The 20791-nt window shown below is 38.0% G+C and overlaps 1 protein-coding gene across 1 annotated transcript; it reads left to right on the plus strand.

Moving 5' to 3' along the window:
* The first annotated feature begins 4922 nt into the window (after nucleotides 1-4922).
* Nucleotides 4923-20269, plus strand: LOC145008640 (intermembrane lipid transfer protein VPS13-like). Its single transcript, XM_078967228.1, is given in 42 exon segments — nucleotides 4923-4982; nucleotides 5397-5471; nucleotides 5682-5781; nucleotides 6197-6274; nucleotides 6391-6503; nucleotides 6632-6725; nucleotides 7233-7282; nucleotides 7432-7562; nucleotides 7711-7918; nucleotides 8011-8079; nucleotides 8148-8227; nucleotides 8302-8451; nucleotides 8544-8607; nucleotides 8710-8811; nucleotides 8893-9087; nucleotides 9181-9308; nucleotides 9380-9530; nucleotides 9624-9722; nucleotides 9817-9918; nucleotides 10104-10162; nucleotides 10299-10401; nucleotides 10481-10666; nucleotides 10742-10858; nucleotides 10930-12559; nucleotides 12646-13823; nucleotides 13896-14024; nucleotides 14096-14812; nucleotides 14913-15434; nucleotides 15508-15691; nucleotides 15762-16551; nucleotides 16644-16917; nucleotides 16987-17100; nucleotides 17174-17257; nucleotides 17327-17377; nucleotides 17466-17645; nucleotides 17714-17991; nucleotides 18071-18409; nucleotides 18488-18551; nucleotides 18620-18821; nucleotides 18824-18942; nucleotides 19014-19124; nucleotides 19198-20269. Coding segments are annotated over 40 exon segments (10206 nt in total). The 5' UTR covers nucleotides 4923-4982; nucleotides 5397-5471; nucleotides 5682-5684; the 3' UTR covers nucleotides 20062-20269.
* The last annotated feature ends 522 nt before the right edge of the window (nucleotides 20270-20791 follow it).

The following is a 20791-nucleotide window of genomic DNA, read 5'->3' on the forward strand; positions in this document are numbered from 1 at the left end:
TGTCTCTTGGGGGTCAGCTAGACTCAGTGTTGCATTGATATTGGTAGTTCGGGGAGCAAGGGGAGCAGGAGTTCAGAGAGTTGCATGGCAGCAACTAGTGAGATCATCAGTAAGTTCAGCCAGTGCAGGTGAGTTTCCCTTTGTGTGAATGGGTCTAAGGCCACAGTGCCGACCCATGTAGTTATCAGTAGAAGGCCCGGGGGTTAGCCCTAGGCACAATATGCTAGTATGATATTCAGGACGAGGTCCATTAATAGCGGGCGGGTGCCCAAGGATTTGTTTATATTTGTTGTCTGTGTGATACATGTATGTGCCTGGTAGGGAGGTGAGTGTAGGAATGGCAATGGGGCGGGTTCGGGGCGGGGCGTGGATTCCCAAACCCGCCCCGATAACTTTTGGGTATCTTATCGGGGCGCCCCATTGGGTTTCGGGTTTCCCCGTCGGGTTTCGGGTATCTTATCGGGTTTACAACAAGTGATAACGAAATCTTTATTCTCTTTTAGGATACCCCAATGTCTTATAAAATATACATGTTCTAGCAACTCTTTTAAATTAAAAACATGATGCATCACTTTAATAAAATAAACTGGACGTTATATAAAAAATTATTTGATTTAAGTTTTGTTTAATGCGTCAAAACACATAAAAATGATCATTAACACAAGATTGTTAATAACTAAAAAAATTGTCCACGATAAGTATTTTATATTTGAACATGTACAATTAACAGCAAATTTTTTAGAACATATTATATATATATATATATATATATATATATATATATATATATAATCGGGGCGGAGCGGGGATAACCCACTCCCTGCCCCGAACCCGATAAAAAACCCGATAACGACCCGTTACCCGACCCGAAATGATCGGGTTTCGGGTTTCCCCGTCGGGTTCGGGTTTTTTTGCCATCCCTAGGTGAGTGTGGGCGAGGTCCCATATCTCACCAATAGCAGAGTGTGGATGGGGTTATACATCTCATTAGTAGCATAGCAGGGGCGAGGACCAAGTTAGGGAAGGAGTGAGAGTGGGTTGGGCCCGTATGTCACCACCAGTAGGAGCGTGGACGGGGTTCCATGACTCATCAGTAGCAGGACAAGGGCGAGGCCCAGGATAGGCGAGGCCTTAGGACAAGATCAGTCGTACGAGTTTAGCTTATGTGTTGTGATATGTTTATGTGCTATTATTTGTTGGCGGGCGCGGCCCTGTGATATGTTTATGTGTTATTATTTGTTGGCGGGCGAGGCCCTGTGACAAGCGAGGCCTAAGTGGAACAAATCTGTATCCTAGAGGGGCTCAAAGCCAGGTGGGGCCTGGAGTTGCGGGGCCGGTATAGCGGGCGAGGCTCGAGGCAGGGGCGAGGGCCAGGATAGCGGGCGTGGCCCAGTATGTGCAGTATGTGGTTATGCATGGTATGTGGTAGGGTGGGGAACTCACTAAGCTTCGTGCTTACGGTTTTCAGTTTTGGTTTTAGGTACTTCCGGTAGCGGAGGGAAGAGCTCGGGGTGATCGCATGACACACACCATTGATTAGACAGCCTGGGAATGTTTTACTCTGATAACGAACATGTGTTTTGGAAATTAATACTCTGTTTATGTTTTGGATTTATGATTTTGCTTTAAGTAATGTTTTATTAAAAGAAATTTTTGGTCTAAATTATGGGTCGTTACATGCGGTTTGCGGTTTCTAAAAAACTCAAACCGCATGTGCGGTGCGGTTTGCGGTTTCAACTCTAAACCGCACCAAACCGCATTGCGAACACCCCTATGTACCACCACCGTCATTGACCATATAGTAGACCTGACAAAATCGGACACGACACGACAACCCAACACGAAGTTAGCGGGTTAGGGTCAGAGATTTCGATCCGTTTATGTACACGGGTTGATACGACATGACACGAAAAATAAATGGATAAGGTTAGAGTCAATACTTTCAACTCGAATATGACCCGTTTAACTATATATATCATTTTTATATTTTTATAAATATATTATATATGATTAAAATTATAATAGGTCAATGGCTCGTTAATATTTGGACCGCTAAAAACCGATGCACAAGTCTATTAGAGTGCGTTTGACTGACAAGAAGTGATTGAAATTCAAGGGAAATAGATTCTAATTTCCCCGAATTCATAAATTTGGTTCAACTTTAAGAAGGTAAAGGAAATGCTAAGAGGGTGTTTGGGATTGTTTTTAAATTGATTTGTTTTGGCTTTTGGTTTTTTCAAAAAGTTAAAAAATTCAAAAAGATGTTTGGCAAATAAAAAAGTTCTTTTGAAAATAATTTTTTGGCAAGAACAAAATGGTGGGTTTTTAAAAGTTAGGAAATCCTATCTTTTGTGACTTTCAGCTATTCAAATGGTAAATTAGATTCAAAAATCAAAAAAGTTAAAGCTGTAACGACCCAAAATTTCAATAAAATTTAAACTTTTCAAAAACATCCCAATTCATTAAGTTATTACAAAAGGATTTTCAATACATTTATTATCAGAGTATTCCCAGGTCCATTTCATAAAACATCAACACGAGGAGTGGTACGATCACGCCTTCGCCTTGCCACGGTCTCCTGAAGAACCTGAAATACATTAAACCACAACTGTAAGCCCGAAAGCTTAGTGAGATACCCACAAAATACCAACCATATATACCATACACATAACATGCTATATTATAACGAATCGCAGAACAGCCATGCATATCAGGTCTACTGGGAGACTGGTCCGCCCGCATCGGGCCTTCAGTCCACCATGTCCACCCTCCGAGTCCAGTCATGTCCCTCGAGTCTGCAGTGTGGTTGGTCCGCCCGCACCGGGCCTTCAACCCACCTGGTCCACTCTCTGAGTCTACAATATGACTGGTCCGCCCGCATCGGGCCTTCAGTCGGCATGGTCCACTCTCCGAGCCTCGGCACGTCTGGTCCACCCTCGTGGGGCCTACAGCCTATCCGGACCGCTCGCTGGGCCTTCGGAACAACCGGTCCGCCCTGGGTATCTTGGCCTACAGCACGAAGCAGGACCCGCCTCAACCCAACTCCAGTCCAAACAACCATGTGCGCATAAACATACAATCACATAACAATTCATATTCAGTCAAACCGATCTAGCAGATCACATAACACAATATACTCTAACAGGATACTGACCTAACCGGTCACTAGCGTAGCGTCATTCTATATACCAGGATACCGACCTTAACCAGGTCTCTAACGAATACCATCCTAACCACCCGGATGCAAACATATCATAACAATCACATAACAACAGATACCCGAATCTCAATCCGATAAAGGGCCGGCCTTGGTGCCTTAGACGCTGCTGTCTGAACGGATAAGATCACGCTGCTGCAACCTCCGACTCGAACTCCAACACTGTCAATACCCAAAAGACTGAATCCAATAAATACCAATAATTACCAAATTACCCCTGGAAGTCACTGGTCAACCCTTGGTCAAAGTCAAAGTCAAAGTCTACCCCTGACTGACTCTACTCGCCGAGTCAACCCGATGACTCGCCGAGTCCCCATGCACAGAACATCCTTCAATTCGCGACTTAACTCGCCGAGTCATCCCTTGACTCACCGAGTCACAGCCTTCCCAAAAGAAACTTGAACCTTACGACCAGACTCGCCGAGTCTACGACTATCTTCAACCTACTCGCCGAGTTGTTCTTCCAACTCGCCGAGTTCCAGGCCATCTTCATCCAACTCGCCGAGTTCATCCATGTGACTCGTCGAGTTCCACCGGGTTTGAATCCATACAGAGGCTTTCCAAGCCATGCAGATGATCCAAACCATAGATCTACCCCTCCTAAGGCCATCCATCACGTAAAGTGGCAAACTTTACGTGAATCCAAAGAGATCTAGGCATTTTACCATCTAGGGCTAGGGTTTGGGATATGATGGCTTCACCAATTACACAAGAACAAGGACTTTAATGCACTTAAGACCTTCTCCACTCCAGATCTGAGGTAGCAACCTCATATCTATCCTTCAAACTCAAGATACCACAATTCTAAGCTTCCCACACAACCCCAAAATGATGAATCTAGAAGAACACAACCCAAGAACGAGATATTACCTCAAAATGAAGCCCCCAACAACAAGGAATCTGAATCTAATCAAAGCCCTTTGATCCAAGTCTCTTCTCCTTCAAGATTTCTTCAACAAGCACTTCCCTAAGCTCCAAATGCACTCCAATCTTCCACAATCACGCTTTCTAGGGTTTCTGGACTTCAAGGGAGATCAAAGAGGCTGGGGAAAGGGTATAATGTCCTTTAAATAAGGCTCATCCCCCGGATTTAGGGTTTTCTCCACTCAGCACCTACTCGCCGAGTTCATCTTTGGACTCGCCGAGTAGGCCACTTGACACGCGATCAAAGTCGCGACCCTACTCGCCGAATCCACCCACGGACTCGCCGAGTTGCCCTTATACAATTTCACTTCTAGCCCTTCAACTCTACCCTTGATATTCCGGGATGTTACAAAAGCAAACACTTTTTAAAATCAACTTTTGGTTTTTACTCCTTCAAAGTTAAAACCAAAATGGACTTGTACAAAACGGACTTTTAAGGGGGTGTTTGGATTAGATTTTTAGTTTATTGCTTATAGCTTATTTGTGGTGGAAATAAGCAATAATCAATAAGCATGGAGAGGAATGCTTATTAAAATTAACTTATTTAGCCTAACAAACTGGATTTTATCAAAACACTTAAATTAGCTTATTGTGGGAATAAGCAATAAGCACATTTTTTTTTCCTATCCAAAAAGTAATCCCAAACACTCTCTGAAAACATTCCTCGGAGGAAAATACTTTCTTTTTGTTGGAAATAATTCCATTCGAAACATTAGTACATTACCATTATACCCATTTTGTTAAAACCCTTTTATTTTAACAAAACCATTCTAAAAAACAAAATCTTATCATTCAACAAATTAAACTTGCAGCCGACACCGAACTCACGTTAATTCGCCAGGTATGTGCATTACTACAACTATCGATCTAAAAAACATTTATCTCAGTCTCGCTCTTTGGCGCTGTAAATCTCGATGTCTCTCTTTCCTGTTCATACTGTGAAATCGATATGTCAATTTCGAACTTGTTGCTGTGAAATCGATATATCGCTACAACTATTGAACCCCGTTTTTTTGCTGTGAAATCGATATATCGCTACAACTATTGAACCCCGTTTTTTTGCTGTGTAATCCATATATACGAAAATTGAATATGTGAAAGTCGAATTTGTATTTATCTTTGTTACATGTCATGTGTTGATACTGTTTTCTGTAGCCCGATTTTCTATCTGTAATTTATCAGTTAGGGTTTTTGGGAATTATATACTTGAGCATCTTCTTTTCGTTTCTGATTTTGATTTTTTTTTTTTGTTTAGGTTAACTCATGAATGCCAGTCATTTGATCATATAGTAGCCCCATGCTAATTTGGCACGGAGGTTGCTGACTTCAGGTAAACATTATTGTGATGTTGATGCATTTTTGGATTTTTATTGACGCAATTATCATCATAATGGTTTAACTACCAATTCAAAGTGCCAATCATATGTAATTTATTTTTTCGACTATGGTTATCATTTTTCTACTAGTAATTATCCCTGCTTACTGTATTAACATTGCAGTTTTACAGACTATTTATGCTCTGAGTTGATAATTGGTATAGGAAATGTTTGAAGGTTTAGTAAGGCAGCTGATATTAGGTTATCTTGGCCAATATATTAAAGATATACACAGAGAACAACTTAAGATCACACTTTGGAATGGTAAGTCACCAGTGTCTATCATGACCTTTTTTTGACTTAGTTTGTTATTAATGGCTTGCTACTTTCACTATTATCAGTACAATATATTTACTTTTTATTTATTTACATTTATGTAGTTTGAAGGGTATAACAACATAAGCAGAATACACATACCATTGTTACCACTTACCACATTAATGGTTGACACCAATATGCCATTCATCATTCATATTTTTTAATGCCAATTTCTCATTCTTTTTTATTTGTTACTTGGTCTCCCTGCATGAACATTTTTGATCGCTTCAGCATCTCCTTCTATATTGTGGCGTATCATGTCAATATGCAATGAATTTCTTATACTATAATGTCATTTGTATGTATCGAATTTTTTGATCACAATCTATACTATTGACTTTTTACACTCCCTTTAATGCAGAGGAAGTGTTCTTAGAAAATGTGGAGTTAATTCTAGAAGCTTTTGATTATCTAGAACTTCCATTTGCTCTAAAGCAAGGTGATTGATATCAACCTTAAACTTGCAATACTTATTTTACTTTGTTATTTCTGGGATGTGGTTTTTCATGTTTGAGCTATGGCTGTGATGATTTGACATTTGTGAGTGCTTGATAGGTCGGGTTGGGAGGCTAAGCATTAGAATTCCTTGGAAAAAGCTTGGGTGGGACCCTATTATAATAATTTTGGAGGATATATTAGTTTGTGCCTCTCAACGTGAGGATGAAGAGGTAAGTGATATCCCATATCAAGATATGAGTATTGTGCATCTTCATCATATTAGATAACTTTACATTGCATGGGCCCAGGGTTTCCCTGCCACAAAAAAATCTAATGTAAACAGCTATTCTTTTTGTAGTGGAGTGTTGATGATGTTGAAAGACGAGAATTTGCTGGAAAAAAGGCCAAACTTGCTACAGCAGAATTGGCAAAGTTATCGCAACGTGTGTGTGGTGAGTGACTGCTATCCACCTATAGGTTACATTGTTATAACTCCTGTTTTTCATTGTGCATTAGGATGATATATGCATCCATTGTATGTATAGAAGTCCAATCTTTGTAGTTTAGTGAAAATGCAACCATGTTTTGTCTGTCCTGTATATAAACTAGGCAGTTTTTTCTTCACTGTTGTCGGTTTTAAAATTTCTTAGATCTTCCAGAGTTGTTTAAGATCACCCGTTTACTATACTTTTTAATAGTTGTAGGTAAAAGTGAGTGTTAGTTATTCACTGTTAATTTATCTACTTCTTTCATCCCAAGAAGATGTAAAGTTTGATTTGACAATATATAATAAAAACGTTGGGTATTGGTCAAATATCTAAAATCGAGGGCAAAATAAAGAAAAAATCAAGTTTGCAGATATTAAGTGATGATAATTAATGGAAAAAACAGGTAAAGAAATGCTGTTTGTCGTATATGGAGATATGGGATTGGTGCTAATATATTCTGTTGTTCTGCAGATAATGATAATCAAACTGGGAAATCATTTATTTCATACATTACTGCGAAGGTAGTGAGATTCCATGCTGCTTTAACTTGTTAATAATGATAAAATCATAAACACTCATGTCTGTGTTTCTGTTGCTTGTTAGGGTTACTTATCATGTAATAAGTTTTCATTAAACTTAAGGTTTTTTCTATTTCCATGATGTTCTCCAGATTATTGATGGCATTCAAGTCACCATCAGGAATGTACATGTCGTATATAGAGATATTTCCAGTGACAAGGCACAAACTGTATTTGGTTTGAAGTTGGCTAGTTTGACTGCACTGAAACAAAATCTTGTTGGGTATCTCTTTTTTTCTCTACAATCATATTGTTGTATCAAATACCATAACTTAAAAAGTTATCAATTGCACACTTTGATTCTTACAGCCATCCATCCAATTGATTATCGACTACTTAAAACTCTGAATTACTCTAATATAATTTCTCAGGGTATTAAGTGGAAAGGTGAGAGCTGGCCAAGTAAACAAACTTGTTGAGATACAAGGTTTGGAAATCTACTGTAAAACGTTTCATGGATCTGCTGAAGATCTGTATACCAACAATGGTGAAGACTCCATGTCAATGGTTGCTGCAAGCTTTCAAAATGATGAACATGTTCACTTGTTGTCCCCAGTGGATGTTTCTGCTTCTCTTTCGGTATGCAAGTCATGCTCTAATTGCATCATCTCATAACAATTTTGCTAGTTTCTACTGCACATTAGTTAGATTTTTACTGTTGTACTTTGCAGGTGAACAGGTCTGGAAGGCTCGAGAATAATGCAGCACAATACTCGGTTGATATCGAGTTATCTGGCTTGGTTAGTTTCTTAACTTGTATTATGTCAGATTTCATACATAACATTCAACTGACATGTCCGACTTTTAGGTTTTGTCCCTTGATGAAGATCAATTGCAGCAAATACTGTATCTGTATGATTATCTATGCATCTGTCGGCTAAGAGAGAAGTAAGTGGAACGCTGGTGTTATCCTTTTTTAATTACACTTTCAGATTGTGAAAGATGGGACATTGGTCTTTTAGATATGGACGATATCGCCCTTGGGGGATACCTATATCAGATAGACCTTTGGGGTGGCAGATACAATGGTGGCATTATGCTCAGAACTCTGTGTTGTCTGATGTTCGTAAAAGAATGAAGAAAACTTCATGGAAATACCTAGGAGAACGTCTGTAAGTTGTTCTTTATTCATCTATGATCTACCATTTGCTGTGTGCATGGAATGCTTGAAATCTTAAACCCTTAAAAATCTTTTACTTTACAGAGGCAGAAAAAGACGATATGTTAAGTTGTACAAGTTGAAACTGGAATGTCTTCGAAAAGAGCAGGTGAGGTCGTTACTTATATACAGTTTTCTTGATTTAAACATTATATTTATTAAACGGTGTAAATGATTCAAACATTATTTGGTGTATATGAATTATGATCAGCCTCTGGATGATGAAATTGTTTTGGAGTTAGACCAAATGGAGAAAGTATCTGATATAGAAGATATCTTGAGTTACAGGTCTGCTGCTGAACATGAGCTTCAGGTATGATTATGATCATTGTTGTTAATATGTATTGCATGTGCTTTTTACTTATACATTTTATTAAAGACTATGAACATGTAGGAGTTCTTGGTGGATTCAGCTTCTGGTTTTGGAAATAGTGAAGCAAATACTACCATTGACAAGTCAATGGATGATGACCAAACATCTGGAAAACCACAAGGATGGTTGAAGTGGCTTTCCCGTGGTATGTTGGGGGCTGGAGGTACAGATGATTCCAGCCAGTTTTCTGGTGTTGTTTCAGATGAAGTAATTAAGGTACGTGTGTGTGTGTGTGTGTTAACTGTTAAGCTTATTTTTATTATCCAAAATGATTTCACTTTAACTCGATCTTTATATAATATGACACAGGACATTTATGAGGCAACAAAGTTTCATCCTGCACCTTCCCCTGTTCTTGATGCTGCTGGAAGTGATAGACTTCTTTTGTCCTCCATTAAATGCTCTATACATCAAATTTCTGCAACTCTGCGCAATAAGTATAATCTACTATTAATTATGTACCTATCTTTACGTAATGTAGTTTCTAAGACTTTATTCTTTTTTCTAGGGATCTGGATTGTGCTATTGGTGAACTGGTTTTTGAGGAGAATCTTGTGGAGTGCATGATTTGGGAGGAATCTGCTGTTGTTACTGCATCAATCAATGGTGTTGAGATGATTAATTCATTAAACAAGCAAGTCGTTTTACGTGTGAAAAGGGTTTGTGTCTTCATGTGTATTATTGCATGCCTTGTTATAGGGAGGGAAGTCTTGAGTTATTTGAGTATTCGACTATTTTCCATTTTCTTTCAGGCCATCTCTGAGGAGAATTTTATTCAAGTGGAGAAGCCGGCTCTAAATATCCAAGCTTACATACCACAAGCAAATCGTGAGGGTGACTTGACATTGAAGGTACCCAACTTGCATTTATTTATTTATTTTTTTTTATAAAAATCTTGTGCTATAAACTTCTGATAATGACAATGACCCTTAACTTTGTTTTTAGGTTTTGCTTGAGCCGATTGAAATGACATGTGATCCAACATATCTTGTTAATTTTGTGGAGTTATATACTGTGTTGGCTTCCTTTCAATCTCATGAAGGAAGGGTCAGTGTTATTCTAGTTTACATGTTTTGAAGTTACTACTTGCATGGTTTTTTAAGTGTTACACGTCTCAAAGTAGATGCATTCTTTATCTGTAGATAGTGAATTCATTATACACAACTAATAGATTCTATATGATTAACTTATGAGGTTTTTGAGAAACAACTTTCACTGGTTTCATGTTACAGGTCCTAAACTCGCTTAATGGGATAAAAGACATGAAGTCACGTCTAATATCGAAAGCCGAGTATGTCTTCTCCTATGATCTTACTGCTGGAATAATATTATTTCCTTTAGGGTCTAGAAATGGGATTAGTAGCAACATTGTATTTAAACTAAACATCTCTCTTCAACTATGTATTTTCTCTTGTTTTGTTTTGCAGATACATGTTGTCAGGTCGGAAGAGAATGATGTGGGATATTAGTTTAATAAACATCAAGATAATTATTCCCTGGGAGAATGGGAAGTCAGAGATACATAAATTGGTATTGATTTCTTTTTAAATCGTCATATGAGAGGTTCACATTATTATTATTTGTATTAACTTCAAACCTTAACATACAGGTACTTGGATCAACAGCTGTCACCTTTTCATCCAAGCATGATGTTAACTGTTTTGCACCAGATATCAACGTACCTTCTCAATTCATGAGGAATTTAATAGATGACAATTCTTCAAGTGAGCTTCTAGAAGGAACTCAGATTCAAGATCTGTATGATCTCTTGGAAATTAAATTAGTCGACTTCCAGGTCAGCTGTCAGCATCTTCTCTCATTGTCACTCAACATCTCACATTTCACATAACTGACGGGTGACTTCCTGCAGATAAACTTGTTTGTGCCATTCTATCCTCATTATTTTCCTATTCTGGAAAACCTCAATGCTTCTTCTGCTTTAGCATTGTGCATTGTTCAGGATGAATCATTACTGAAAGCAATGGAGGTAGGTATTTACATTATCCTACTAAAAGTTAAAAATTTCGCACACTTGTCACCATTAATAATTGGTTTCAGGTTTATGTAGTGGTGGCACCTTTTTTGGGACACGTGTCACCATCAATACTTGGTTCAGTTTTGAAACTAGTTGAAACCATCGACATGCTCCATCATGCTTCACACCTGGGCACCATGTCAGAATCAAATAAACCAAACAACTTTAGCAGTGTCTCTGTTGTTGCCAATTTGGAGTCTGGTAGCTTCATTGTTGACCTTGAAAATAGCTTAGAGGAAAGCTGCACATTAACTGTTTCTCTTCAGGACTTGGATATGAGATTGATTACTATGAAACACACACAATCTATCTGGATATGTACACGGGCTTTTAAAGTAACGACTCGTTTGTTGAAAAATAGCGATGACATGGACCTTATAAATGTTTCACCTAATGGGTTAAGCCAACTTAATAATGGGTGCCTCATGTTACATTATGATGGTGATTTGAGCATATGGTTGACAGATCTTGATCTTCATTGCTATCCACATATTATTGGATTGCTGATTGAATTTTTCGATAAGCTACCAGAATATAGCCCTTCACATTCACATGATGACAAAAATCAAGAATTTGTGGGAAGTAACAGTATAAGTAACAGTAACAGTGTCCTCTCAGGTTCTTATTTTGGTTGTTCCAATTTTTATGACACCTGTTCTTCAGATTGGGAAAGCATTTCAGTTGATCATTACCCTTTTGTTACAATACACAATGACAGATCTCTTCTTAGCCTCGAGAGTTCACTTATTAACATCAATCCAGACTGGAAGAAGGTTCTCAAGATAAGAGAGGGTAAGATAAATTGTTCAAAAAAGGAATTCCAGAAACCATCTGTATCTGATCCTGATCTGGTTGTAATCAATCTTGATCTCAGAAGCATTAGACTACACCTGCATGACTCTTCATCCATTGTTGCATCTTTTACACTTCCTACTGCTAAATCTTCTATTTCCATCCATGAAAGCTGTCTGGATGTGTTGTTTTCAACTGAGGGATTGAGCCTTTCATCACAATGGTTTCCTCAGACTCTACAAGACTCTCTGTGGGGCCCTGCTTCACTCAATCTTTCACCCGTTATCAACATTCGAGTGAGAAAAGGGAATCATGGAATGGAACTAGATTTTAGTATTCAGAATGTTTCATGCATGTTGCCAACTGAATTTCTAGCTGTACTCATTGGTTACTTCTCAATGCCTGATTGGAACTCGAATGCAAAAGAGTCATCTGGTATCGATTATTCCAAGGACACAGATAGCTTTCCTTTCACTTACAATTACAAGTTTGAGATATTGGACTCTGTTTTGTTTACACCTGTGGCTAATGCTGATTACCAGTTTCTAAAGCTTAATATTCCACAGCTCTACTTCACTTTTATTGAGAATAGTGATTCAGACATTCTATTAAAAGAAATCCCTTTGGAGTGTTCTGTTCCACCTGGATTTATTGGAGATCAAAATTATTGTCTAAATGTATTTGGGAGGGATTTATCTCTACATCATATTCTTTGGAAAGACAATGCTTCTGAAGTGACAAGTGTCAGCATAATTGCTCCTTTTAGTGGCGATATATGGATCACAATACCATATGGATCTGATTCTCCTTCTGCAACATGTATGATGTCAAAGGTTAATAAATGTCAATTTATTGTCCAAGGTAGAATATCATCTTTTATGTCACTGTGTTATTTATTATGTACATACTTGATATTTGATTAATGCAATGGTCTTTTCTTTTTTCAGGAAGTGAAGTACTTGGCTGCTTTGATGCATTGCTAGATGTCATTGACCAGTTCACATCTGTTGAAAATCTATCCATGTGTTTTACTTCTGATGTTTCAGAGTTTCTCAAGTCAAAAGACAGTTTTAAAGAAAATAATGTGCTTCAAGTTCCTATTGAACCTTCAAGTGTCAGCTTCACAGAAATCAGATGCTCTGTTCAATCCATGTCAGTAGAACTCTACTCTGACAAGATACAATTGAATGCTAACGAACATATCGCCAAAACTGACATGAAATTCACATGTTCAGTATCATTAAAAAACGAAAAGCCTCTTTCTCTTGATGTATCATTCACTTGTTTGACACTTTCTTCAATGCTTACCTCTGTTGTCTTACTGGAATGCACATCTTGTACCAAAAAAGTACCAGTTCTTTACATGAAACTCTTGATGTCAGATGAAGGTGAAAACCATCTTCGATTCTCCCTTCCTTGTGTCAGCATTTGGTTATTTTTGCCTGAATGGAGTCAAGTTGTTGACCTTGTCAATTCTTGCTATGAAAATCTTCCCAAAACTGCAATCCAGAATGAGGAACCAGAAAAATCCATTTCAGAGCCAGTTTCTCGTGTTGATACTGCAGAAAACTCGCCTCAATCTATCAGCGTCTCCAGTTTTTTATCTCCAGAAGATCGGTTTTCATTAACTGTGAAGTCGGATCATATTGGTATAAAAATCCGTGTTCCTGTTCAGGTTTCTGGAGAAGCATTTAAATATTTTGGAGCACCTCAAGTTCGAGAGCAGAATTCCTTTGTTGGAAGAGATGATGGAAGTTTTCTATATATTTATTTGCAAAGTAGGTGCACTGAGGCGAACATCGATGGCGAAAAAGTAAAATTGAAGTCCAATCTGGGCAAAGCAATGGGAACAGTTGAACTATTTCAGAACAAGAGTGTCCATTCTTGGCCCCTTTTTCAGTTATTGGAAATTGATATAGAAGCCGAAGCTGGTAATGATGATATGGATCTCATGCATTTGAAGACAGAGGTTCACTGTGATAATCTAGATGTTTGGCTTTCACATCACACATTTTACTTGTGGCCAACAACGCCAGAAGATTCCGGATCTTCTCAGCTTTCAGTTGGCAGTGTAAATTTCAGATTTCACTTACGAAAGGTTTCCATTCTTTTGACAGATGAAAAGGTATGTAAAACTGTTTTCTCATTTTCAAAACTATAACTCATGTTTACTTAATCTGTGATTTTGATTATCTAGTGGAGCTCCAATGGTCCTCTACTAGAGATTCTTATGGGAAGCTTGTTGTTTCATGGTGTCATTACTGCAAATGTGATGGAAGGATGGGTTGATAGTGAGCTTCAAGTGAACTACAATAACATTCATAAGGTGAAGCAATTTTTGTAGCAATTTATGAATGAATTGATGATAACTTATTTTGAATTATACTTACTCTCCAGGTGTTATGGGAGCCTTTCCTTGAACCCTGGAAGTTCCAAGTAAGCTTAAGAAGAGAGCAAGGAAAAAGCGCCCTCCAAAACAGCCCAGTCATGACAGATGTTCATCTCGAGTCAACAATGAATCTCAATATCAATGTTACAGAATCCTTCATTGAGGTTGCTTTCAGAACATTTGATATGGTTACGGATGCTTGGGATCTCATGAGTCTGAATGTTTTTCCTGAAAACTCACGATTAACAGCAGCAGCTCACACCAGTGAAAATACAAATACACTAGCCAGCAGATACGCCCCTTACACACTCGAAAACTTAACTTCACTCCCTCTAGTGTTTTACATTTCCAAAGCTGATGGTTTCAATATATTGAAAGATGGAAAATACGTGCAGCCTGGTTCTTCATATCCAGTGTACATTGATGATAATACAGATGAACAAACCTTTGGCTTTAAACCTAGCCATTCAACTGACAATCTAGGAGACAAAAAATTCGCTGATGCACAGCATCATTTTATAGTTATTCAGCTTGAAGGAACTTCCACTTTGTCAGCTCCTGTTTCTATCGATCTTGTTGGTGTTAGCTTCTTTGAGGTGGATTTTTCCAATTCAGTTGACAATTCCAGGGATACTTCTAAAGGTGTCAATAGTGGCTATGTTGTTCCTGTAGTAATTGATGTTTCAGTTCAACGATACACAAAGTTAGTCCGATTATACTCAACAGTAAGTTTACTTTACTTTACTGTTTACCCATCATGTTAATTTAGTTCCACTTGTAATGTTTTCTAGCTATTTTTCTCTAAAAAGATTCATAAAATGCCAGGTCATACTCACAAATGCAACAACAATGCCATTTGAAGTCAGATTCGATATCCCATTTGGTGTATCTCCCAAGATTCTGGACCCTGTATATCCAGGACACCAGTTTCCTCTTCCTCTACATTTAGCAGAATCAGGTCGGATAAGATGGCGTCCATTAGGGAACACTTACCTATGGAGTGAAGCTTATAGCATTTCCAATATTCTTTCTAATGAAAGTAAGATTGGACATTTGAGGTCATTTGTCTGCTACCCTTCTCTTCCAAGTAGTCATCCTTTTCGTTGCTGTGTGTCTGTGCATGATGTGTGTTTGCCTTCTGCTGGGACTGGGAGGGTAAACAAGGGATCAAATTTATATATTCATGATGCTATTGCTGACAAGATTGAGAACCAGGATCAGTCAAATAAGAGGTGCATTCACCTGATTACATTAAGTAATCCTTTAATAGTGAAAAATTATTTACCAGTTCAAGTATCTGTCATGATTGAGAGTGGTGGAGTTTCACGTAGCATGCTGCTTTCAGAGGTTGGTATCTCTCTATCTTCCACATTTTCTTTATGTCCATATAATAAACTTAAAACTTTTCTAACATCTGCAGGTTGAAACTTCTTTTTATCACATTGATTCTTCACATGATCTTTCGTTAACTTTTGATATACGTGGCTTTAGACCTTCTGTTCTGAAGTTCCCACGCGCAGAAAAGTTCAGTGAAATTGCTAAATTTAGTGGAACAAAGTTTTCTTCTTCAGAATCCATTAACTTCACTGCTGACATTTCTAAAGGTTTTTTCCTCATCTCCCTCTCTCTCTCTCACACACACACACTCACAAAAGCTGATGTGTTTTTGTTTAGGTCCATTATATGTGACAATGGAAAAGGTGATGGATGCATTCTCTGGGGCTCGTGAAATCTGCATATTTGTTCCCTTCTTATTGTACAACTGCTGTGGCTTTCCCCTCACGATTGCAAACTCAACTAATGATCTGACAATGCGCGACACCTTGCCTTCCTGTTATGATTTAGATGAAGAGGACCCGTTTTTGGGCAAAAAAGATGGTCTGAGCCTTTTGTCTGCAAACCAAATCTTAAACAATGATGGTATGACTATGAGGAGGTTTCCCCTAAACAATAACCTTGTTTCCACTAGAAAGGAATCTTTCAGTTCATCTAAGAAGAATATTAGCACACAATATGATGAGGAAAAAAGCTTAGTTTCAAACAACCAACAGATTGACTTGGATGAAACGAGTCGCAAAAAAGTCAACTTTCGCATGTATTCTCCTGACCCTAATATTGCTTCAAGTGAGATCATGGTGAGAGTTAGTCGGTCCCACTCTGACTCTGATGTGGCAAGTACCTCAAACTACACGTGGTCTAGTGAATTCTTCCTTGTCCCACCAACCGGTTCAACTACAGTCCTTGTCCCCCGATCATCAGCCAATTCTTCATATGTAATATCTGTTGCATCTAGTGCTATTTCTGGGCCATATTCTGGAAGAACAAGGATTATCAATTTTCAGCCTAGATATGTTATTAGTAATGCATGCAGTAAGGACTTGTGTTACAGGCAGAAAGGGTCCGACTTTATATACCATTTGAAGGTGGGACAACACTCCCATATTCATTGGACAGACATAACAAGGTACAGTGTTGGTTTTTCTTGTAACTTTTTTCTTACCACAGTTCGTTCACATGCTTATATAATAATAATAATTAGTTACTTGCATAAAACAGGGAATTACTGGTCTCTGCTCGTTTTGATGAGCCTGGATGGCAGTGGTCAGGGTGTTTCTTTCCGGAACATTTAGGTGATACACAATTGAAAATGCGAAACCATGTTACTGGTGCTGTAAGTATGGTTCGTGTAGAGGTTCAAAATGCTGACGATGCAATCAGAGATGACAAGATTGTTGGGAATCCACATGGAGATTCTGGGACCAATTTGATTCTTTTATCTGATGATGATACCGGATTTATGCCTTACAGGATTGATAATTTCTCAAAGGAGGTTGGTAATCTTGATTTCTTAATTTCCCTATGTTTTCATTAATGATTAAATTTTGTTGACATGTTGCAGAGACTACGTATTTATCAACAAAAATGTGAAGCTTTTGAGACTGTTATACATTCCTACACATCTTGCCCTTATGCATGGGATGAACCTTCTTACCCACATCGTCTAACTGTTGAGGTATGCATTCCATTTACAAAAATCATATGTTGTAATTATTGATACATATATATTCCCTTCTTTAATCTCCAAGGTGTTTGCTGAGAGGGTAGTAGGATCTTATACTCTTGATGATGCCAAAGAGTACAAACCTGTGGTTTTACCTTCAACATCTGAGGTAAATTTTCCAACTTATACAAAAATGTGTACATGGGATTAAATCCTTTCATGATATTCCTTTTGGCAGAAACCTGAGAGAAGGTTGTTAATATCTGTCCATGCTGAAGGTGCATTGAAGGTATAATTGTTGTATTTCAGATGCAAACATTCCTATTTATCACTATATTCCTTTTCTAAGTGCTACATTTTTTTCCCATATCATACAGGTTCTCAGCATCATTGATTCTAGTTATCATATCTTTGATGATATAAAAATCTCGCGATCTCCTAGGTTAACTGATAAAAGAGAAGATGACCAAAAGCAAGAAAGTTGTGTTCTTTACAAAGAAAGATTATCAGTTTCCATTCCCTTCATTGGAATTTCTGTTATGAGTTCTCAACCACAGGTACCATTACTCTATAAACAAATTTAAGGGTACAGTTCACCATTCTTATAAAGTTTCCCCATTTGTAGGAGTTACTTTTTGCATGTGCAAGGAACACAAGCATTGATCTAGTTCAAAGTTTGGATCAGCAAAAGTTTTCCTTGAAAATTTTTGCTTTGCAGATTGATAACCAACTACCAACCACACCTTACCCTGTTATTTTATCTTTTGATCATGAGTATAAACAAATGGGGACCTCTCAAATCAAAAGTAAAGATGCTTCATGTGAGCCTGTGTTCTCATTGGCTGCAGCAAAATGGAGGAATAAAGATAGAGCTTTGCTTTCGTTTGAGCATATAAACTTAAAGTATTTATTATTCTGTTTATTTATGTAAATTAATACCCTTGAATGAGTTATGAGTTACTAACATTTTCCTTTGTTTTAGAATGACAGATTTTCATCTTGAGCTTGAGCAAGATGTGATTTTAAGTCTGTTTGACTTGTTTAAGGCAGTATCCTCAAGGTTCCATAGCAGAGGAATGCCACATATGGATTCAGTCCTGCTGCCTCTTTCCTCAAACTTGAGTGTTAATAATAAGAAGAGTAAATTTTCAGAGACTGAAAAGGCAGAAGGTGGGGATCTTGTTAACAATGAAAGCTTCCCTTTATTACCATCGATAGTGCCAATTGGTGCACCTTGGCAGAAAATATATCTCCTTGCAAGAAAACAGAAGAAAATATACGTTGAACTGCTTGAAGTGGCCCCCATCACTTTGACCCTAAGGTGATTCATTTCACTTCCTACTGAGAAGGAAGGGCATATGTGTGGACCTGATTTTTTTTTTTTTTTTTTTTTTTGCAGCTTTTCCAGCAGTCCGTGGATGCTAAGGAATGGAATACTTACATCAGGAGAATTTCTTATCCATGTAAGTAGGACCGACTATTCGGATATTTTTCAAAATAAAGTTAATTACTTAATACTTTTACAATGCAGAGAGGTCTAATGGCTCTTGCTGACGTGGAGGGAGCACGGATTCATCTGAGGCGGTTAACAATTTCTCATCAGCTGGCTAGCTTGGAATCCATACGAGAGATCTTGATCATACATTACACACGCCAACTTCTTCATGAAATGTACAAGGTTAGATGGAATATATTTTATATAATTTTATTTTTTACAGTGTTGATGATATTTTTCTTCTTCTTCTTCAGGTTTTTGGGTCTGCTGGTGTAATAGGAAATCCCATGGGTTTCGCAAGGAGTGTGGGAGTTGGCATCAAAGATTTCCTCTCAGTTCCAGCCAGAAGCTTTATGAAGGTAAATATCATCACATGTTGCAGCCTTTGAAAAGTTTTTTAAGAAATAATAATTACACACTACTTTTGCAGAGTCCAGCAGGACTCATCACAGGCATGGCACAGGGAACTACTAGTCTTCTTAGTAATACAGTTTATGCCATAAGTGATGCTGCCACCCAAGTCAGTAGAGCAGCGCATAAGGTACATTTTTTTTTTTATTTTTTTAATTTTATTTGTCCATGGTGTTAAGATATACTTGCTCTCTCTCTCTCAGGGTATTGTTGCCTTTACAATGGACGACGACCCATCTGCATCAGAAATGGAAAGGCAATTAAAAAAGGGGATGTCGTCTCATGGCAAAGGTGTAATAAATGAAGTTTTGGAAGGGCTGACTGGTCTTCTCCAATCGCCAATAAGAGGAGCTGAAAAACACGGGCTTCCAGGAGTCCTCTCAGGTATAGCCCTGGGAGTAACCGGACTAGTGGCAAGGCCGGCTGCAAGCATTCTGGAAGTAACAGAAAAAACCGCACGCAGCATACGAAACCGAAGCAAACTCTACCACATGGGGTCCCAACGCCTCCGAGTCCGTCTCCCAAGACCATTATCCCCAAACCACCCCTTAAAACCCTACTCATGGGAACAATCCATCGGCATCTCCGTAATCATCAATTCTGACAACACCTTAAATGACGAAACCCTAGTCCTCTCCAAATCCCTAAAACATGGGGGTAAATTTGTAATTATCACCCAACGACTTATTCTAATCGTCACCTCCGCCAGTCTCGTAAATTTAGGTAAACCGGAGTTTAAAGGTGTCCCGGCGGATCCCGATTGGGTGATTGAAGCGGAGATAAGGTTGGACAGTGTGATTCATGTGGATGTTGATGAGGAGGTGGTGCATATTGTTGGGAGTAGTTCGGATGTGGTGGTCAGACAAAATGTCAACCGGGGTGGTGGTGGTGGGAAGCAGCGGTGGTATAACCCACCGACACCGTTGCCGCTGTTTCAGACGAATTTGGAGTGTTTGGGGAAGGAGGAGGCGGGGGAGTTGTTGAAGGTGTTGTTGGTGACGATTGAGAAAGGTAAGGAGAGAGGGTGGGGGTGTGTCCATCGTTTGCATCAGAGTAGTGTTAGGTGATACCCTTGTATATTTGTTGTAGATTTTAGGTTAAAGATGGAAAAATCATAAAAGCTAACATTAGGAGAAATATTATATACGGAAAAAAGGAAACAACTGATTTTAATTTTTTTTTAGCAGGTGTTATCATTGTATTTTATCATGGTAGATCAATTATCTATGATAAGGGGGGTTGAAGTGAATTTATTATTATTATTATTATTTTTTATTTTTGTGTATCTCCAAGATCATTGCTCCTCCAACGGTGCCCATTTGATCTCTTAAGTGGGTTGAGGAACCAGCTTAATATATATATATATATATATATATATATATATATATATATATATATATATATATATATATATATATATATATATATATGGAAAAGTGAATATACCCTTAAGGGTATATAAGTTAGATACCCAATTAGTCAAAATTACATAGTTTTGTTAAATTATTTAATTTTCTGAAAATAAAAAAACAATAATTTCCTTAAAAATAAACCACGTTTCCTTATTCCTGAAAATCCAATCCAATTACTCCTTTTTCAAAATCGACTACACCAATTCATGGAAGAAAAAACGGCGATTTCATAAAAGGAAAATAATTGCGATTTCATTCAATCGCAAACGACTACACCGGCCAAATCACAATTTGGATTAAAAATAAATCTTTGAATTCAAGAAATTGGGTGCATCGATCATACAGCTTCCATGATCATATTGTTATGAGGTTTTTATTATACCGA

Source organism: Lactuca saligna, chromosome 8 (assembly GCF_052625555.1).
Source record: "Lactuca saligna cultivar CGN05327 chromosome 8, ASM5262555v1, whole genome shotgun sequence".
Classification (NCBI taxonomy): Eukaryota; Viridiplantae; Streptophyta; class Magnoliopsida; order Asterales; family Asteraceae; genus Lactuca; species Lactuca saligna.